This window comes from Quercus robur, chromosome 5 (genome assembly GCF_932294415.1).
Source record: "Quercus robur chromosome 5, dhQueRobu3.1, whole genome shotgun sequence".
Lineage (NCBI taxonomy): Eukaryota > Viridiplantae > Streptophyta > Magnoliopsida > Fagales > Fagaceae > Quercus > Quercus robur.
Window position 1 is genome coordinate 62671036 of NC_065538.1, and position 21942 is coordinate 62692977.

The 21942-nt window shown below is 33.6% G+C and overlaps 1 protein-coding gene across 1 annotated transcript; it reads right to left on the reverse strand.

Annotated features, from left to right (window-relative positions):
• Positions 1-17978: 17978 nt before the first annotated feature.
• LOC126728509 (glutathione S-transferase T3-like) lies at positions 17979-18571 on the reverse strand. The gene is made up of 2 exons (XM_050434317.1): positions 18260-18571; positions 17979-18161 (listed from the first exon to the last, which is right to left on the reverse strand). The coding sequence occupies exons 1-2, from the start codon at positions 18569-18571 to the stop codon at positions 17979-17981; spliced, it is 495 nt and encodes a 164-aa protein (XP_050290274.1).
• Between the last annotated feature and the right edge of the window lie 3371 nt (positions 18572-21942).

The following is a 21942-nucleotide window of genomic DNA, read 5'->3' on the forward strand; positions in this document are numbered from 1 at the left end:
GTGACCATAAAGTCTGATCCCTCTTTTTTTTTTAACTTTGACTAGGACGTTACAGCTAAGGTTTAGGTTAATCGTCTGAGATTGGTTTTGCCTTATGTAGTTTCTGACTCTCAAAGTGCCTTCCTTTCGAGCTGCCTTATCACTAACAATGTCAACGTGGCTTTTGAGACTCTCCACTATCATAAGCGAAAAACACAAGGGAAGCTAGGGTTCATGGCTCTCAAGCTGGATATGAGCAAGGCATATGATAAGGTGGAATGGGTTTTTCTAAAAAAAAGTCATGCGACATTTAGGTTTTGATGGTAGAATGGTTACAACCATCATGTCATGCATCAAGTCCGTTTCCTATGTTGCGCTTCTCAATGGGGAACCTATTGGCAATATTAAACCAACCAGAGGCCTCCGACAAAGTAACCCTTTATCTCCCTATTTGTTCTTGCTTTGTGCTATTGGGTTACAGGGTCTGCTTCACACAACTAAATCTGATGGTAGTATTAGAAGTGTTTCTATATGTCGAAATGGTCCTCGGGTTTCCCATCTATTTTTTGCTATTGATAGTGTGCTCTTTTATCGAGCTAAAAAAGTAGAATGCCAGGTAATCCTTGACATATTGGTTGTTTATGAAAGAGGCTCTGGTCAGAAGAATCTATTTTTTAGCTCAAATACTAATCCTGATCTCCAAACTTGTATAGAATAGATCTTGGGTGTCCCCTCTATCAGGAATTATAAGAAATAATTGGGTCTTCTAGTTCTTGTTGGCAGAGCTAAGAAACAGAGTTTCATATATATTAAGGAGCGAATTTGGAAGAAGCTCTAGGGTTGGAAGGAAAAGCTTCTATCATAGGCTAGTAGAGAAGTGCTCATCAAATCCATGATCCAGGCCATTCCTACCTATTCCATGAGCTGTTTTAAACTCCCAAAATGGTTGATCCAAGAAATTGAGACTTTGATTCATAAAGTTTTGGTAGGGCTACAGTGGCAACAATAGGAAAATTCATTGGGTAAGGTGGGAGCGTTTATGTAAAGCAAAGGAGGTTGGAGGTATGTGTTTCAAGGAAATAGAAAAGATTAATGGTGCTCTCTTGGCCAAGCAAGTTTGGCGTATGATGAATAATCATGACTCACTCTGTTGTAGGGGTTTTAAAGCCCAGTTTTTTCCCAACAGTTCAATTCTTGATGCTAAAGATTCTGCCCTTGGATCCTATGCATGGAAAAGCATTTTAAGTGCTAGAGATGTTATCAAAAAAGGGGCGGTGTGGCGCATTGGTGATGGTTAGTTTGTCTGTATTAGAAAGCACAAGTGGTTGCCAAACAAAGCTTATAGGAAGGGTAGCTCACCCATTCCTTCTATCCCCCCTAATGCCAAAGTTAGTAGCCTTATTGATGCTAACACAGGAAATTGGAAAGCTAATCAGATCAACCAAAGCTTCTTGCCCTATGAAGCTAGATTAATTTTGAGCATTCCCCTAAGCATCAAACTCCCAACGGACCACCTAATCTGGTCCCATTCTTCTTCGGGTTGTTTCAATGCCCGCAGTGCATACAAGTTGCTGGTTTCCAATGCTTTGGCCAGCAATGCTAGTAGTTTAGATCCTAACCCCCAAAAAATATTTTGGAGAGGCATATGGAAGCTACGAGTACCTAGTAAGGTGAAGCACTTTGTTTGGAGGGCAAGTAACAATGCTCTCCCAACCATGGACAACCTCCTTCACTGCAAGGTTCTCCTCTTTGCCACTTGCAACATTTGTAGAAACCATATTGAAGACACTGTACATGCAGTTTGGGGCTGTGAAGGAGTTAAGGAGGCATGGCAATTGCTAAGTTGGGCCAATCGCGCAGACATCCCCCCTCCCCTAGATTTTACTAACCTTATCTCCAAGTTTTTACAGGTATATGATGATTACAGAGCTGAAATTTTTGCTCTCACACCGTGGCTCTTGTGGAATAGACGAAATTTGTTGTGTCTGGGCAAACTGGTTCAACCATTACAGATGCTACCTTCTTTGGCTGGTGGCATGTTTCAAGACTTTATCAATGCACAAGACCTAGTCCCTATGCCTACTGTGACTTCCTCAACAAACCGATGGTGTCCTCCGGATCCCCAATACTACAAAGCAAACTTTGATGGTGCTGTTTTCAAGTCGAGTAACACTATTGGCCTAGGAGTGGTTATTAGAGACAATCGTGGTGATATCATAGGAGCTATGTCAGTTTGTGTCCCTCTCCCTTAATCTATAACAGAGGTGGAGGCCCTTGCTTATCGTTATGCTATCTCTTTCGTCGTTGACCTTGGTCTTTACGAGGTGATCTTTGAAGGTGACTCGGCAGTATTGATCTAGGCAATCAATGGCAAACTGTCAAGCCCTTCATTATAAGGACACATTGTGGACGACATCCTCCATCTAGCTTCGCAATTGCGGTATTATAAATTCTGTCAAGTGTCACGAAATTGTAATAAGGTTGCGGATACTTTCGCTAAGAAATCTTGGGTTGGGTTAGAACTTAAGGTTTGGGTTGATGACTTACCTAAGGACATTATCCCCCTTGCTCTGTTTGATGTTCATTATTTTTTCATATGTCAGTATGTACCACGGACTAGTTTCTCAACAAAAAAAAAAAAAAAAAGAAGAAGAAGAAGAAGATAAAGAGCTCATAATTAAGATACAACATCATTCTACATTTCTTTTTTTGAGAAAAAACATCATTCAACCTTGATGAAGTGCAATATGTAAACTAATGATCTTTAAGACTAATCGAACATGTAATTTAAAACATTGATTTTATAATTGTGGGGGGTGAGGAACCAAAAAGAGAGGATCATAGAACAAAACCTGCCTGAGGGGTAGTACATCCCAATTATATGTCAGGACAAGATCGGACCAATCTAGGTAAGGTTGTCAGAGAAACCAAGGAGAGCGACACACCCGAGGAGCCCAAGGGACAAGTGCTCCTCAGAGGACTAGAGATTGAACACCAAGGCCACAAGGTTGAAAGCCAAGGAGGGAAGGAGAGACATGCAAGTGAAGAAAGGAGGAAGCTTCCTATAAACATCTTATTTTATACCCGGTTAATAAACTTTAGTCCCCGATCCCAATGATGAGCTTGACATGTCTAAAAAAGATAATTAAAGTTATTTTGATAGTTTGGAAGTGATCGCATCTCAAAAGTGCTCAAATTGTTTTGAAAATGATGCTAAAAAATTACCTTTGCTCACTATTTTGACCATAAATTTTGATCCACAGAGCATTGTGTGAGTTTTGTTTCATTGGAAAGTAGACATCCTGAGCTTCAATTTGAACACAAATTTTGCCTAATTTTGATTAATATTGAGTGAGTTATGGCCGTTTGAAGTTAGGCCACCAAAGCTATCAAAATTAGGGTTTTTGAGGATGCATGCATGCACCGCCCCAAACCTGTGTACACAGGCCGAATTCTAAAAGCCTAGAACTTCATTTTTTAGGGCCTAAAGCGTCCCTCTTTGATGGGCCCCGGCCCCTAGACCCTTTGGAACGTCCATAACCCTTTAAATGATTCTGAAAACTCTAATTTAAACATATAAATACAACCTTATGCCTCCAAACTCAAACCCTAGTAAGAGAGAGTTGATTTTTCACCTAAACTCTTCCAAAACTCTGATTTTTTGCACACACAGCCACCAAGCACGTTTATGGTTCATCAAAACCTCTCTCTATTATTCATTAAGGCAAAAACTATTTTCTAATTTTTTTTCAAACAATCTTTTCAAGAACATCTTTATATTTTGAGTTGTGATTACCTATGAACTGTTGAATACTTTGATTCTCTTGGTTATCATTCAATCTTGTTGTGTAAGCACTGAGGGGCCGGTTAAAATATCAACCAAGTTATGTTCCATAAGTAAGGTGAGTCTCCCTCCATGACTCTTCCTTAATTTAGGGTTTTATAACTTATGTTCTTTTTGTCTTAATTTGATTTATAAGTTATGAATGCATAGAAATATGTTTGGCTTTGTTTATTTATTAATTTTTTTTTTCTTATCATGTTTTGATTGAAGAGTTGAATAATTGGATATATTGATGAACATGTTTTGATGTGTTAAGTGTTGTTCTTGTTTGTTGTTAGATCCAATGCATGTTAGGAATAGATTTTGTTTTGTTTATCTTTATTTTTTATCTTTAATATCTTTGTTGTTAGTTTAGGTTGTTTGGTTATATATTAGAAACATGCTAGATTTTGTTTGATTGTTGTTTGTTGTTTGCTTTAAAATTGTGTTTTTGGGCAGTATACGTGCGCATACTTATGTATGCGTACGCATACATAAGTATGCGTACGCATACTCATGTTTTGAAACGTAGATTTAGGGTTCTTGATTTTTTATTTGTTTTGTTTTAAGTATGCTTATGCATACTCGTGCCCAGAAATGCAGATTTAGGGTTCTTGATTTTTTATTTGTTTTGTTTTAATCATATGTTTAGGTCTTGTTGAATCTAGTTTTCACATGTTTAGTATTAGGGTTAGTAGAATAATATGTTTCACATGCTTTGATTGTTGAATTGATAATTAGAGTTTATAACCTTGATGAACCACATAAACATGCATTGATGCATAGGTGCTGAGGTGTTATGGTGCAGCGAGGTAAGTAAAGGTAAGTCATGCATATGAATATAAACATGCATCTTTGAATATGATAATTGGTCTCATTGATTGATGAATACCATGATGCTAGGTTTGAATGATTGAATATACTTAATTAAATGCCTTGTTACCTTGTGATGTGCTTGCTGACTTTGGATATATATATTGCTAGATGAATGGTAGGGTTTTATGCTATGGATGAGTGTGGGATAGATGTCATGTTGATTGCTAGATGTATGTTAATGTGTGTGTGAGTTTACAAGAACATATTAAAGGACCCTTTGATTGGATTAGGATTTGGAACACAATGAGTGAAGGCTGACCCATGGGTCAGGTGGGGTTGGGTGTTAACACTTGTCTATCCCTATGCCTAAACTCCGGACACATACTCTAGTAGTAGATTAGTCCTTCCATGAAGGGTGCTATATTTATGGTTTCTAGACCTAATCTAGGCGGCAACTCCATTTTTCTTCGCCACGATCCACTCGGCCGAGGTGTACTCCCTGCTACGCCCACACTTCTAGATAAAGTACCCATCATCTTTACATTCAATGCACTACACCAACTCAACTGACTATATTAATGGCAGAATGACCCCTGAACAGCCCTCACAGCTTGCAACATATCCTACCACATCCAGTAAGGCCCTAATGGGACAAGCATTCAAGTGAAGATTAATGGCTGTCCAAGTGAAGGGCTAAGATACAATCTAGGTAGCTATATAAGGGAAAGGGACTCCTCCAGAAAGGGGGGATAGAAAAATTAGAGAGAGAAATATAAAGTGTAATCAAGAACTTTGTAATCGAGAAGTTGATATCATATGAACTAGAGCTCCTCAGACCAGCCCGAGGAAGAATTTATATAGAATCTTTGTTTTTTCTATTGTTACTCCATCCTAAAGCTACTTCCTTAATTGCATATTCTTCTCTAAATCATCTAACGAAACCAACTAGGCTTGAAAGGTTGGCCTAGATAACCTACCTCTTCAAATTAATTGTACTAAGCCTCCATACAGCCTCATTCTCAGTGAAGTTGGGCTAGACTGTTAGTTCTACCCCTTACAATTACCATAAAATCTAAATATAAATCTAGTAAAAACATGGATCAAACATTCTACTCAACACTCTAACTTGCCAACATAGTACTGATCCATGAGACATGAGGGTTAATCGCCACTCTACAATAAACTTTTTTTTTTTATGGGAACACTCTACACTAAACTTGTACAAGATTTTGTTTGCTCTATTATTTTTATCATCTAACTTTTCAAGGGTTTTCGGGATTAAAGATGGAAATCATTCCTCTAAATACACTACCCATATGGCTACCAATTATCTTGTATAAATAGGGACATCCATTCATAAAGGGGACTCTCTTTCTAACCCTTTGATCTACATCATCAATATATATATAAAACCGAAGCCTCTGACCTCTCCATAATTTTCCACGTCAGCATTACTTAAATAAATAAATATTATAATTAATTAATTATTATATTACGATTTTATAGCCGACTAAATTCTCAGAAAAAAAAAAAAAAAAAAAAAAAAAAAAAAAAAAAAGTAAAAAGAAGAAGAAGAATTTATACCCGACTCCTCTTCTCCCCGCCTCCATCTCCACTCCACTCTCCAATCTAACCAATTCAGCCAATCTCTCGCAACCTCTTATTTTATCTCTGGCTTATAATCCTACATTTAGGAAGAGAAGAACAAAACCCTAAGAGTTTCTTAGAGAGCAACGTTATTTCAAGGCTGAAGGTAATAAAAAATTTCATCGTGATTTGATGGCAGGGTTGTTGCACATGATTATGGCCCAATGGAGTGAGCCAAGCTTCTTAGAGAGCAACGTTATTCCAAGGCTTTTGTGTGTGTTAGCTTTTGTTGGGTATGAAAGGAGTCTTGGCAGTTTTATTTTTTATTTTGGATGGGTTTTCCAAGCTCTTGCATAATGGAGTTTATAAAAATTGAGTTTTTTTTTTCTTCTCAAAATGCAAACACAAAAGATCAGAGAGGACTATCGAAAAAGAAAAAGAAAAAGTGTGAGCTTCCCAAGTCCCCTACCATCAACCTTCAATTCCTTCGTAATATTCCAATTACTTATTAATTTTTGCACTCCTACTTTGGTTTTGATTTTTGGTTTTTGAATTTCTTAACTAGTTTATTTTTATGACTATCCAATTCTTGATTCTAGAGTATAAGAAGAGCAAATCCCATCCATTCATAAAAAATAAAAAAATAAAAAAGAAGAAGAAAAAAATGAAATCCAAGTTGTTCATATTGGGAGACCACCTTATTTGATTTTGAAGATGAAATCCACTTTATGTTTTCTTCGTTCTATAACATATAATTTTTAATATATATTTTAGCTATATAGTGTTATTTACAGATTCAATTTATTTGATTGTATTAAAATAAATCAAGATTAAATCATATATGTTCATCTAAGAAATTAAATCATATAACATACTTAACACCTTTTCCATACGATTCCGTGCATTGCACGGGTTAGCGACTAGTTCTAAAAAAACATATATCCTATTCACTTCCTTAGAAAATCCTCAACCAAAGAGACTCACTATTTCATTCAAAATATCAATATTTCATTATATCATACGTGAGCACCCTAAGCATGACCAATGAATGCCACCGCATTTTCCATACTAAAGGCTCTCTTAATAGTAGTCCAATATGGATTTGTCCTAGACAAGGATTTGGAAGTACGTAACTATCTTGTGGTTTAGACAAAGATGGGAGTTGCCATTTCCAAGAATCACCTTGTTGACCATATGCAAAGGTGCAATTCAATTATACTTTAGGTCCCCTAGAGTTAGGGTATAGGCTCAGGAAGGTGTACACCTTGCTAATCCTATACCCTAACTCCATGTGGGCTTGTTTCTCAAAAAAAACTCTATGCGGGCTTGGGGGCCTACATGTAGACACCCAAGCCCACCGAGACTGATGGATAGTCTCCATTTGTACTATCTAGTCAGTTCACTGGGCTTCTACTAAGTTGGTTCCCTAACTTCCCTCTTAAGCATAGAAGATCATAATGAAATAATTAAGTTCAAACAAACCTCAAGAATTAATCATCAAAATAGTTTATTACCTAATTATATGAAATAGAGCATATGAGCATATTTATGGAAAGAAAGTAGGGAAAACTAGGGTTTTGGTTTATGGGTAGCCAATTGTGTACATAGAGACTTAAGCTGCATACGTATTGTTTTAAGATGCATATGTATACTAACAAAAAAACAAAATCCTAATTTTACATCTATATTACTTAAATAAAAAGCAATCTAAAGTTAAAAACAAAAAAGTAGAAAGGGAACAAAAGGAAAATAAATGCAAGGAAGAAAAAAAAAAACTAAAATACAATATGGAATTTAAAATATATATTATAATTAGATAGCTAGGGGACGTGCGTTTGAAACTTAAATGTTTCTGTTAAAAACACAAGAAGATATCAATCAATTGAGTTATAAGGTTCTTAGCAAAAAGAGAGAGGAAAAAAAACTTATTTTTATTAAGAAGTCAACAAAATCAATTTTTTTTTTTTTGAGAAACAAACACACACACAAGGGAGTGGGAAATGGATTTTAACACAAAGACACATCACAACTCCACTCAAAAACCATGATAACTTTTAAGGGAGGATGTGACAAGTTATACTACACACAACATACGTTCTTAAGCAATGTGGAATAATTACCCTTTTTTTTTTTTTTAGGAACAAATGCATACACACACACACAAGGGAGAGGGAAAGATGTTTTAATACAAAGACACACCACAACTCCACTCAAAAGTCACAGTAACTTTTAAAGAAGGGAAAGTCAACAAAATCTTAATCACATCAAACTTACCATAATTCCTAACACTCATTAAATATGTCTCTTTACCAATTAAAAGAAAAACCATTGGCTACCATTTTTAGAAATTAATACAAATATCATGATAACAAATAATGTTCAAATTCTACTTAAAATAATTTAAAATGGGTAACATCAAATTTATATAAGCATCAAATTTTATAATACCAAAATATGTACAGATGGGATAAATGTAAATAATTATTTTTAATTTATTTTACTTGTCTAAAAAATAAGTTAATGTTTACATAACTGTTTATTTAAAAAAATTTATTCACAAATGCTCTACACGTGCTCTCCAACTTTATACTCTCAATAATTTAAACTATTACAAATAGCATTAAACTATAAAAATATAAACTTCCACTTAAGTATATGTTATTAAAAATGATTTAACAACCTTTTCTTTTAATATAAACATGTAGTTAAACATAAACTTGTATTTTAAATATATGAAAGAAAAAAATTAAATGATTTTTTATATTTTATCCCACATATGCATATTTTTTTGTACAATGTTAAAGCCATCAAATATAAAAATTGGGACCTTTTATGATAGAACCAACAATTAAGCTACAAAATATTTTTAAATTTTAGCATGTAAAGAAAAAAGTTATAAAAAATAAACATAAACTTATATTCAAACCATAATATTGAATAATTTTTTTACATTCATTCCATATTTACATGTTTTGTGTCTAATGCTACACACATAAAAGAGAAAACTATTTGATCTCTTTATGTTAAAACTAAAAGTAGGGCTATAAAATATTTTTAAAAAAAAAAAAAAAAAATCTAACATGTAAAGAAAAAAATTGTTAGAAGAGGACAAATAAAATAATATGAGATAAGAGTAAAGATATATTTCTAAATCCATGGCGCTTACCACATATCTTGTTTGCAATAATTCATTGCCTTTTGAGTGAGAATTATTGCAAACACGTAAACTAGGATTGACTCAAACATATGAAGATGAACTTGTCAAAGACCATAAGTATGTGAGTTTGGTTCACATGGTGCAAATATATAACAGTGATAGCAGCTGGAATAATAGCAACAATTATAAACATATGTAAATCCTGAGGTACGACATTTTCGCCATTCTTTCATTATGAAAAATAAGACTACTAGTATTATTTTAATCGGTGCACTTACAATAATACAATTCCTACATTTCAATAGTCGTTCCTTCAATTATACTTGCAAGCTGGTGCAATTACCATTTCTAGATAAATCTTTATGTTTTTAAGTGAGCTGGCAAATTAGCAAAGGTAGCTATTGGATACTATTGTGAAAACCGCAAATGTAGCGGCTGTTTTTGTTATAGCTGTCAACACATGTCTAACAGATCGATTTGAAAGATGAAAAAAAAAAATATTTCCAAATTTCCTTTTTATTACACCATTCTCTACGCATACATTAGAGCCCTTAAACCTTAAGGTTCATTAAATATGTTCGTTTATTGGAAAAAGAAAAAAAAAAAACTTGATTAAAAGAAAATTATTGACTACCACTTTTAGAAATTGTCGTAAATATTACAACAAATGATGTCCAACTAATATACCAAAGAATTCAGTCTTCTAATAGTAACATCAAACTATAAAAACATCAACTGGAATTTAATTACTTGTTAATGAATTTTAAAAAATATGTTTAACATTAACATGTACTTAAACATAAACTTGTTCCTATAAAAAAAAAAACATAAACTTGTATTTTAAATATACGTCAAAAATTAGAAAAAAATTTAAATTCATTCCATATGTGCATCTGTTTTTGTATTATGCTATCAGCATAAAAGAGGATATGGAGAGCTTTTACATTGGAACCAAAATTTTAGCTACAAAATATTGTTTGAAATCTAACAAGTAAAGATAAAGGGTCTAAGAATATTAAAAAATAAATAAAAAGGGATAAAAGTATACATTTTTTTAATATAACTTGTAAATAATAATTAAAAAAGAAAAGAAATGGAAAAGGAAATTGAAAGGGATAAGGTTAGTAGATGAAAAAGCCTACATTGCCTGTATCAAAAGATTCAAAACTCCAGAACTCTAAAAAATTTATCGATTCAAGCTCTAAACTTTTGAATAGTGTCCAGCATTAGATTTCAAATATGAAAACATTCGAATAACACGCAAAGAATGTAAGGAATGAAGTGTTAGTGTATGGTCATTATGGGTGATCACACCATAATTTTGTGCGCTTTCATGCATGCAAATACTCTACCTGGTGGATGCTGTTACTTCACACAATGCTACATTTATTCAACAAAGAGTTAATCTTTTGGATAGAGTTATTACTCTTGGTAGAGATATATTTGTTCGCTAATTCATGATACTCAATCCCCTCGTTTTAAATTGTTGGTCCTCTATTCCATTTGAGATGTACAAAACTATAGTCCTCTTTGAAAAGTTAATGAATAAATTTCCTAACTTACTCTTTTACTTTATTTAAAATTTCAATGCCATTCTTTTACTAAAGTTTAAATTATTGAGGGAAATTTTTGAAACTTTTTTTTTAACAAAAAGATACTCCAATAAATAATATTCCCCTAAAATTTTGGATATTTTAAACATAACTAACAATTTAGGAGGTGGGGGGAGTATATCCTTTGCCAAATGGTGGTGTCTAGTAATATAAATACCAAAAAGTCGCATTGTCTTTTGTGTAGGACATAATACTTTTCATCTATGACCACCACTGTCATGAGACTCTCATCCTTAGTCACCATCAATGTTATCAGAGCCAATGGTTGGTTTTGAATAAGAAACAAAATTCCGCACCACCCTCCTATTCCATCCACCCACCCATTCCAAAAATTTGTTAAAACTTATTTTTGAGACCACTAAGTGTCTATTTGGGAACATGTTATTTAGTTGAAACTGAAATTTTTTTGTTAAAATCACTATAAATAAAGTTAAAAGGTAACTGAAATAACACAGTGGGACCCATGAATAGTATCAAAAAGTGTCATAAGACTCATGAATAAGATTCATGAATAGTAGCAAAAATAAACTGAATAGTAAAAAAAGTTGGTTTTTTAAGCTATGCCGAACGCACACTAAGAGACAACTTCTTGGATCGTGATGTCAAGTTCATACTATAATTATCATCTTGCTATTGCAACAGCGAATGGAAAAAAACATCATAAGAGCATTCCCATCAGCTCTCTCAAAAAAAATGTAATTTTAACACACCAAAAACCTACTTTATCATTTTAGCACATCATTTTACAACATACCATTTATCAGATGTTCTATATTTTTACAACTTCATTTAAATATTATTTCTTAACTCTTTTTTATTATTATTTTATTCTTTCTTATTATTTGTTCCTACCAGCCAAATTCTTGTTCTAACGGTAACATTGCATTCTTTTTCAAATATTTTGGTTCTAACCAACGGTAACATTTTCAAATATTCAACCTATTCAACTGTCATTTTTTTTAAATCCATATTTTCCATTTAGCATTTTAAAAAAAATAAAAATAAAAACTTTAGAACCTGTCAGCTTCCCAAAAACAAAACAAAAAAAAAAAAAAAAAAAAAAAAAAACCCAGAACCTACCACGTTCAAATCAAAAAAATAAAAAATAACCCTCACACAGAACCTGTCATCTTCATTTCAGGAAAAAAAATGTTAAAGCTGAACCTGTCACGTTCAAATAAAATAAAAAAATAAAAATAACCCTCACAGAACCTGTCATCTTCAGGAAAAAAAAATGTTGAACCTGTCATCAACTTATATCCAATAACATCAACTCAAATTTTACACACATAGTTGGCTTAAACAGATGATACTTAAACAACATCAACCTGTCAAATTTACATACTTCCTTGATCACAAATGGTACTTAAACAAACATACTTGAATTAACACAACACAAATGATACTTAAATAACATCAACCTGTCAAATTTACACAAATACTTGAATTAAATAGAGTTGAGCTTGCCACTTCCTTGATCACAAATAGTACTTAAATTTAACACAACACAACAATTGGCTAGTACATAAACTTAACATAATGAAACAACATAGCCAATGAGTTTTAATGGCAACTTCATAAACAACATAAAACAAATAAACCAAATCAAAAGTTTTAATGACAACTCCATAAAAAGAAGAGGAGAGATAAACAAAACCAAAAGTTTTCACAACTCTCCTTGTAATTGCCATAAATGATCAACGAGATTCTTTTGGAGTTGAGAATGAACTTCTTTATCCATAATGCGTTGATGAACTTGAATGAACTTCGAAAATTCATTTGTCCGCTCACGTGACATTGGTGTACATGAAATCTCATCAATTTGTTCATAATCGAAGTTCACTGCTTCAGCTTCATCACGCTCATCTTCAATAATCATGTTATGAAGAATTATGCATGCTTTCATAATATCATGTAGTGTTTCTTGATAGAAAAACCGTGCAGATCCACGTACAATTGCAAATCACGCTTGAAGCACTCCAAATGCACGCTCTACATCCTTCCTATATGCCTCCTGAGTTTTTGCAAATAATTTTCTTTTATCTCCTAGTGGAGATGAGATTGTCTTCACAAATGTTGACCATTTTGGATATATACCATCAGCAAGATAGTATCCTATTGTGTAATCATGACCATTAACTGAGTAATTAACTGCAGGAGCACGTCCTTGTGCAAGCTCAGAAAATAAATGAGACCGCTCCAACACGTTAATATCATTATTGGACCCAGGTAATCCGAAAAAAGAGTGCCATATCCAAAGGTCATATGAAGACATTGCTTCCAAAATAATAGTTGGCTGACGAACATGACCACAATACATCTCTTTCCAGGCAGTTGGACAATTTTTCCATTTCCAATGCATGCAATCAATACTTCCCAACATGCCTGGAAATCCACGGTTTTGGCTATGGGCTAACAATCTAGCGATGTCTTTATTGTTTGGTGACCTCAAGTATTGCTCTGAGAAAATAGCAACCACTGCTGTAACAAATTTTTTCAGACTCATCATTGCAGTGCTTTCGGCTATTCTCACATATTCATCCAAAAAATCAGCTGTTACTCCATAAGCAAGTATCCTAAGTGCAGCGGTCATCTTTTGAAGGGGAGATAGACCAAGCTTTTTGGCATTATTTCTTTTTTGGATAAAATAAGGTTCGTGAGCTTCTACTTTAGATAGGATTCGGAGAAAAAGAGAACGTCTCATTCGAAATCTCCTTCGAAATACTTTGGGAGGATATACAGGTTCTTTAGCAAAGTAGTCATCATAAAGCCGTTTATGGCCTGCCAAATGGTTACGGTCGATATACCGACGACGCTTACGTTGTGATGTCTCACCCATGAGAAGTTTCATAATTATCTCATCATCATCTAAGTCATCATCAAGCAATTTACGAAAAAAAGAACGACCCATGGAGATAAACTAGAAGAAAACATTGGAAAACAATTATCAATATAGATGCAAGAAACATAATATGAAATGAAATCGATAACTTTAAAAGAAGGTTTGATCATTATGTAAAGAATATAAAATTTTCTTTAAATACAAACGTGACCTAAGATGAGATCCTCTCCTATCTTCTTCTAGCACTTAAGAATTGTAAACCAATGGATACATTTCAACAACAATTAGAAGAGCCTAAGAGTCAAGACAAGCATAGAAACTAAAAGAAAATAAAACCAAATCAGCACCAATAGCACAACAGCAGCAACAGCAAAATAAGGTTGAAACAATAGAAAATATAACCAAATCAGCACCAATAGCACAGCAGCGTCAATAGCAAAATAAGGTTGAAACAATAGATACATATAAACTTATTTTCTTTAGCACATGAAGTTGGATTTGGTGGAGGCATGAGGAAGAATGAACAAGCTAACTTACTGCTCCCACTATTTTTACAAGCTAACCTACAAGCTAACCTACCAGGCATAAGGATGTGGTTCCCATGAGAAACACTAAAAGATAAATAACAACCAAAACAATGGTTGACACACAGTCCACAGACATCCAGTATTCCCACAAGGAAACCACCCACACTCCTGACAACAACCTAGCAATTAGAAAAACAACACAACAGTTCCAAACCAACATATTTGATGCAGCCATGGAAGATTAAAATGTTAGTACTTTACAAATTTACCTATTCAAGATTTATTTATGGGGCCATGATTGAACTTCAATTGAAGTAAAATTCACATGATTTAAAATGTCTAGTTAGGTGTGTTTGGCTTAAAACAGTTTTTTATTTGGGTTATATTCAGTAATTTATGGTCAATTTTCTATTTCATAGCAAAATTGTAACTTCTGCAATTCCTATGAATTAAGGATATTTTGGTTGTTTAGTTGATTCTAGGATTTTCTAGGAGATCTTAAATATCTTAAGTTTTATTTTCTTAGACTCCAGTGACCCATGGATCAAAAGTGGAACATAAAAGACTATGGGATGCACTACTTGATTGGGGTAGGGTGGAAGCAAAGGAAGAAGCAACTTGTTTTTGATGAGCTAGGAATTGGGCATACTCTTACTTTGGTATGGAGATCAATTCTATCTCTAGAGTCATCTTGTGAGTTTAATGTAGTCGATGGAGTAAGTTCAAGCACAAAATTCATGATAGTTTTGTGCCTTTGAATACAAAATTGATAATAACTTGTTAAATAAAATCCCATATTAAAAACTGTTTTAACCTGAGGATACATATAACTAAACCTTCAAAACCAAATTATTTTTAATTTAATTGAAGTTCACATGTTGACCATTAGAAGAATTTTGAAGTAGTAACAAATTAATCTTCATCAACCCCTAAAAAAAATAGAGTAACTCTATAACTAAAACATAACATAAATTGAGGAATAATTAAGAAACAATAATTATGAAATTCAACTCACATAAAACACATGCCAAATGAAAATAGACAGCCAGAAAAAAAAAAAAAAAAAAAAAAAAAAAAAAAAAAAAATCAATTATGCACAGCTGTGAAACATAGAGTTAAGGATAAACTTGCCTTCCAACTTCAATCAATAATTTTAACAATTACATATTAATAAATATAATAGACCTAATATGCTTAACTAACCCTTCTTCATAATTCCAAATTAAGCGTATCTAGAAGCTAGCCCCTAAGTTCAATGAGCCCCTAAGCTAGCACATTTACATACATACATAAACATATCTTTCTTTTTGTAAGGTAGGGAACCCTTTTAAAGAGGAGCCCTTGGAACTCAAGTAAAACCTACAAGTAACTAACTCCACCCACTAGAACTAGTTGTTGGATAATCTCGGCATGCTCGAGAGCATATCCATACAAGAACCCAAATCTGTTCAATACGTGATAAAGAGCTTCCAAAATTGAAACCTTTAATTGGATTGCAAAATTCACAGTCGCATTAAAGTTGAAACTTATAGAAAACAAAAGGCAAAAAATCAAATATTAAACAAGAACTGATCCAAGTAACAACAATCAAATTTGAAAATTCGAAAAACGAAGGAATAGAGAGATTGAACATAGAACTGAAACCTGTTCAGTGGGTGATAAAGAGCTTCCAAAATTGAATCCTTTAATCTGATCACTGAATTCCCAGCCGCATTTAAGCTGAAATTTGTAAAAAACAAAATGCACAAATCAATTACTAAGCAAAAATTGATCCAATCATCTTGAAAATTTGAAAAACAAAGGAATAGAGCTAATAAACCAAGAACCCAAACCTATTCAATAGGCCATAAAAAGCTTTCAATCTGATCCTTAAGCTCAAAACCTCATTTGAGTTGAAATTGATTAAAAGAAAATCCAAATATAAAACAAGAATAGTACAGCAACATCAATAGCAAAATAAGGTTGAAACAATAGATGCATATACCAAATCAGCACCAATAGCACACCAACATTAAGCATGACAGTAATATAAGTTAAAATGTTAGGATTACATAATAAAATACACGACATTTTAGAGTTTGCATCCACCAATCTTCAAGCACTTACTCCAAAAACTATGAATCCCATAGCATATCATAGTGGACAACGAATCAAAATAATTGAATCTCATATACTTACAGTTCTCAAGGAAAACATAAAGCTTAAGGTAAAGCTTCTCTTATTTTAGAAATGCATCATTCTACTTTGATCTAGCAGTTTCAGTTTATTGAGAATTTTTAATTAAGCATAGTTAACAATCTCTTGTAAGTGCTCATACAATCAGAAATTACTTTCACAGTAGAATATTATTGGTCTTATTATGTTGTCCATGCACAAAAGAAATTCATTTCTTTCTTGTTCCCTTCTTTCTTTTTCTTCATTTAAAATTTTCCGGAAAAAAATACCATTACATATAGGCAGTAATAATTCAATGTTTTAAATAGGCATAACACTCGCATCTTTATCACAGTACAGTCATGGCTGACAAAGTTAAGTGCTGAATAATTTATGTAAACACACTGAAACCAAACAACAAACCATCTAGAAATATTAACATAAGAATAGTGTGGCCACAAAAGGTGTTCAACATAAATAACCATTGTGACATAATGAACTAATTTTACACTAAGGATTTAAACACCATCAAAAAGTTTTGTTGAATCTTTTCATTTACTGAGTTGAAGTCTATTACTTATTCATAGCTAATTACCAATCATGATTGCACAAGTTTCTGCGAAAAATTAAGAACTACAAGTGCATTCTTCTTTTTCATTTAACACTAGAAATAGATAAATTGACTATAATTAGTGAAGTAACCATAAGGAACAAACCTACACCAATATTTTATGGTTTTGGGGAATTCACGTACTAATAAGTAGTCCAAGCCACATGAACATGTGTATGAAGGAAGGTGGGGGACAAAGGTAAATGAGCTAAAAGCATACATTCTCATGCCAACAATTATACAATTATATAGTAGGTAGATATCTTGGTACTTAATAAAGGGCAATTAATAAGAGAAGACATAATATAGAAAATACACGACATTTTATATAAGCTAAAATGTTAGGATTACATAATAAAATAGTCTAGACCTTTTGCTAAGATCACAATTTACATATTTAAGGTCTAAAATCAGTTACATCCAAAAAATGCCACAAAATACATATCAAGGCCTACAATAAGTTCCTACCCAAAAAAGAAAGGCCTACAATAAGTTCCTACCAACAAAAAAAAAAGGCCTACAATAAGTTACTACCAAAATAAGGTTGAAATAAGACATCCCCAACATCATCTCAACCCAACGAACTACTTGATCTTTGTTTTGCAAGGATTTCCTTTTTGAGTCCATCATAAAAAGTTCTTTGGTCTTCATTCATGCCACTTGTGTCTAGCATCATAATTCTTTCATTCTCTTTCAACTCTTTCAAGCGAACCTTTTCCACTTTGAGACGAACTCTCTCTTTTTCTTGTGCATAAGATTCGTCAAGCATTTTCATTTTCTTTTTCAAATATTGCGTTGCAACATCTTTCCCATCATCTTTTCTCTTTCGATTAGCCTTTTCAGCTTTTCTACCTATTGGCCTCTCGAAATTCATAGTGTCACCAACCCCCCTCCTTGATTTATTGAATCTGGAGTTTGAGGCATTTCTTTTCTTGAATCTTCCCTAGGTATAGTAGATGCCCACTTGGGAAAATCCTTCAACATTTGCCAACAATGTTCATATAGGAAAAAGTAACCGTATAATTCTTTAAACAATTCCCTTGCTTTCTCAATCTAAAAAAAATTAAATAAATATAACATAATTAGTTTCTTCAATCATTTCATTTGTGTTGTAAATCTAAAAAAATTAAAGACCATTGCAAAATTTATACCTTCATTTCAGCAGTGGTTCCACTTTCATTTTTTGCTTCAATCTTAGCTAAGGAACCACAAAATTTAACTGTTTCCCTATTAATCACTCCCCATCGGCTTGTTAGGGATGAAATACTACGCGTAGAGTTAGTCCTGTGGTCCTTGAAGTATTTTGCAACTTTGCCGTAAAACGTTGTTTTATGTTGCTCATTACCATGCACAGGATCGACACTGGTATTGAACCATGCTGCTACAAGCAGCTTGTCTTCCTCAGGACTGAAGCCAGCACCACGTGATGTTTTTTTCTTAGAAGTGGCAACTTCATCATCCATTGGAGAATCTTGGACTAACACAGGACTATTTTCAGATAAACCGAAAAGTTCATCCTCACTATTAATATTCCCCCGTAAGACATCAGTTTGAGTCCATGCTCTAAATGCTGGAATTAGAATTTAGAATTTAGCCTAAATGCTGGAATTAGAATTTAGAGCATGGACTATTAGAATTTTGTAGTGTCTAATAGATTATTCGTAGTGTCTCATAGCCTAAATGCTAGAACTAGAATTTAGAATCTGTAGTGTCTCATAAATTTGCATCCAAGTAATCATTCGGTAAGGCAAAAGAATTGAAAAAAAAAAAATTAAATAACACAGCACACAACAAAGAAACACCCAATAAGGAGCCATCAAAGTTTAATCTTGTTGACCCTAATGAAAGAAACACTATGGGTGTACCTTCTGGGGGTTGGGTTGCTATTCGGTTTCAAGCAGATAACCCAGGTATGAAATAATAACACCATATATTAATGCTAATTTGGACACACATATCTATCATATTCAAGTATTCAACTAATTTTGCTGTTAAATGTTAAGGAAATATGACTTAGACGTATGCTGCTACAGATATTTGGTAGCCACACTTAAATAACGAAATACCAAGAATAGATGTAGACACCGAAATACCGAGAATCACAGAAAAGATGGAGAACTTACCTGTACGACGAATCAGCGAATCGGCGATAGTGATACCAAGATGAATTTCCGATCAGCTATACCGAGATGAACTTCCGATAGGCGATACCAAGAGGAACTTCCGATAGGGATACCGAGATGAACTTCCGATCGGCGAATCAGCGATACCGAGATGAACTTCTGATCGGCGATACCGAGCTTGAACTGCGAATCGGCGAGTCTGAGATGAACTGACCCGATTCGGTGTGTGAGATAACATAACAGAGGGTAGATCGCCAAAAAAAAGGGGAAGAAATGGGGAAAAAAAACCGGTGGAATTTGTAGGATGGTAGAGTAAATCGGTGGTGGCTCAGATTGAACTGCGAATCGGCGACATTGAGATGAACTTCCAATTCGATGTTGCCGATTCGGTGTATCAGATCATAGAACAGAGAGAAGAGAGCCAAAAAAAAAAGGGGAAAAAAGGGAAAAAATCGGTGAACCTGAAGGGAGAATGGGAGAGAGCAAGATGGTGGTGTGAAGCTGCAAAGATGGTGGTGTGAAGCAGTGTGGAGCTGCAAAGAGGGCGGTGTGAAGTTGCAAAGAGATAAAATGGAGAAGAAAAGAGTGTGTGGGAGAGTGTAGATGTGAGGCAGAAAAGGAGTGGCTGTGAACGTGATAGAGGAATTATATTTTAATCGGTTTCAGAGGGAGAGATAAATAAAATAATAATAAACGTATATAGCATTTCAGTTCGTACCGTGTTAAAAATGGAAGCGTACTGTAGCATGTTTCAAATTTTTAGCACATATAGCACACCTCATGAAGTTGTGTTTTTGGTGTTTGGTGTGTCAAATGCCAAAAATTTGGCATTTGACACACCTGATGAGAGTGCTCTAAGTCACCATTAGAGGTGTTCCTTTTATCAGTGATATACGCCAAGTACATGAAGACTGGAAGAAAATAATCCGCAAGTATCATCAATAATGATTTAAGGAAGTAAGAATGAAGAAGATAACAATTAATTTTCCAATTTTTTTGATTGAATCGGATCTTGAAAAAGGATCTGAGATTTTTTTTTTCCTTCTGCTGCATCGAAGAGTGAAGTAACTAGAGCACTAGCATTGAGGTGTAAAGCTTTTGAAATTACCATTTTAGCAACTGAGAACCCAAAAAAGTGCTCCAACCTGGCATGTATATCTAAAAAAATTTAGCATCCATGAATAGTAGATACTTATATTTACAAACTACTGTTCACAAGTTTGTAAACACAAAATAATATAATTTATTCTCTCTCTCTTAGGGGTAGTTGAATTGTTTATATTATTTAATGTAGTAGTTTATATTATTTTAATAAGTTGTATGTAAAAGTAAAAATTAGGATCTTGGGTGAGTTGTAAAATGAGATAGTAAGTACTAGAATCCGAGGATGCCAAAAAAAAAAAAAAAAAAAAAAAAACTGCTTTTACATCCTCAAACACTACTTATCTATTTTACCAACCCATTTTATAACTCATTCTACATCTCAGTTTTTATTTTTACATACAACCAAATAAAATAATATAAATTACCTAATAAAATAATAAAAGATATTATATATGCAAGAAGAGAGAGACTGTGAGAGATTAACATATTATATTTTTGTTTACAACCCCATGAATAGTAAGGTTGCATATGTAACCTTACTGTAGAAAGGATGGAAAAAGTTTTGGGTTTGCATACCCGAATGATGCATGGTTTTAAGGTTTTAGGGGGGAAAAATTGCAATTGGAGGGTTTTTACACCCCCAATATTAGTGCTAAAATAGATAAAGTAGATTTTTAAGGTGTAAAATAGAGACTAGCATGCATCCCCGGATGCTAGTGCTAACGCAAGAACCATGAAAAAAAAAAAAATCTTATTTTAAGATTTAGAGGAAAAACTTGAATATGGAATGACAACGTGTGATTAGAATAAATGAGGAAAACTAGTCGTAAAGCATACCCAAACGTTGTCTTTCTGGATCAATTAATAACCTAACTTATGCCCGCATAAAACAATGTTAGTTCTCGTTTCAATTTCTTTGATGACTTGATCGACACCTATGTCAGATGACATCGTTTCGTGTTTTGTAGAGACCCAACCTAAGGATACTTAAATATAAAAAGTAGTAAAATTATCACATTAGAATTCAAAATGTATTGAGACAACCTTGGCTCACAAGGAAGAAAATTGCTCTTAAAAGGCGTCATAGTTCACTTGATGCCATACAATACCAAACCCTAAGAGCCTATTTGGTTGGGGTGATTTAAGGGAGGATGCCAAGAGGGGGAGGAGAAAATATAAGAGAAAATTACTTTTTCTGTTATTTGGTTGGGAGAAAAAGATGAAGGATTTTGGTGGGACCAATGCATTTTCTCCTATAACTTACCAAAAACCAATTTCCTCAACTTAGGGAGAAAATATTGAAAAAAAAAAAAGGGCTTAAAGGCAAAGGGCAATTTTGCCCCCATTTTAATGTTAAGTTCTAGCGCATACATACATACATACATACATACATACATACATATATATATATATATATATATATATATATATATTTGAAGTCCATCCATTTTGTCCTATTGAACTTGCTCTTATTAGCTTTACCTTCTTATCTTTTCATTTATTTTCATCTTTATCGAAATTTATGCGAGCAAATACTTATTTTCTTTTTCCTTGTTGAGATACAATACCAACGTTAAGGTTCCACAATTCATTAGAATTTTTATTAT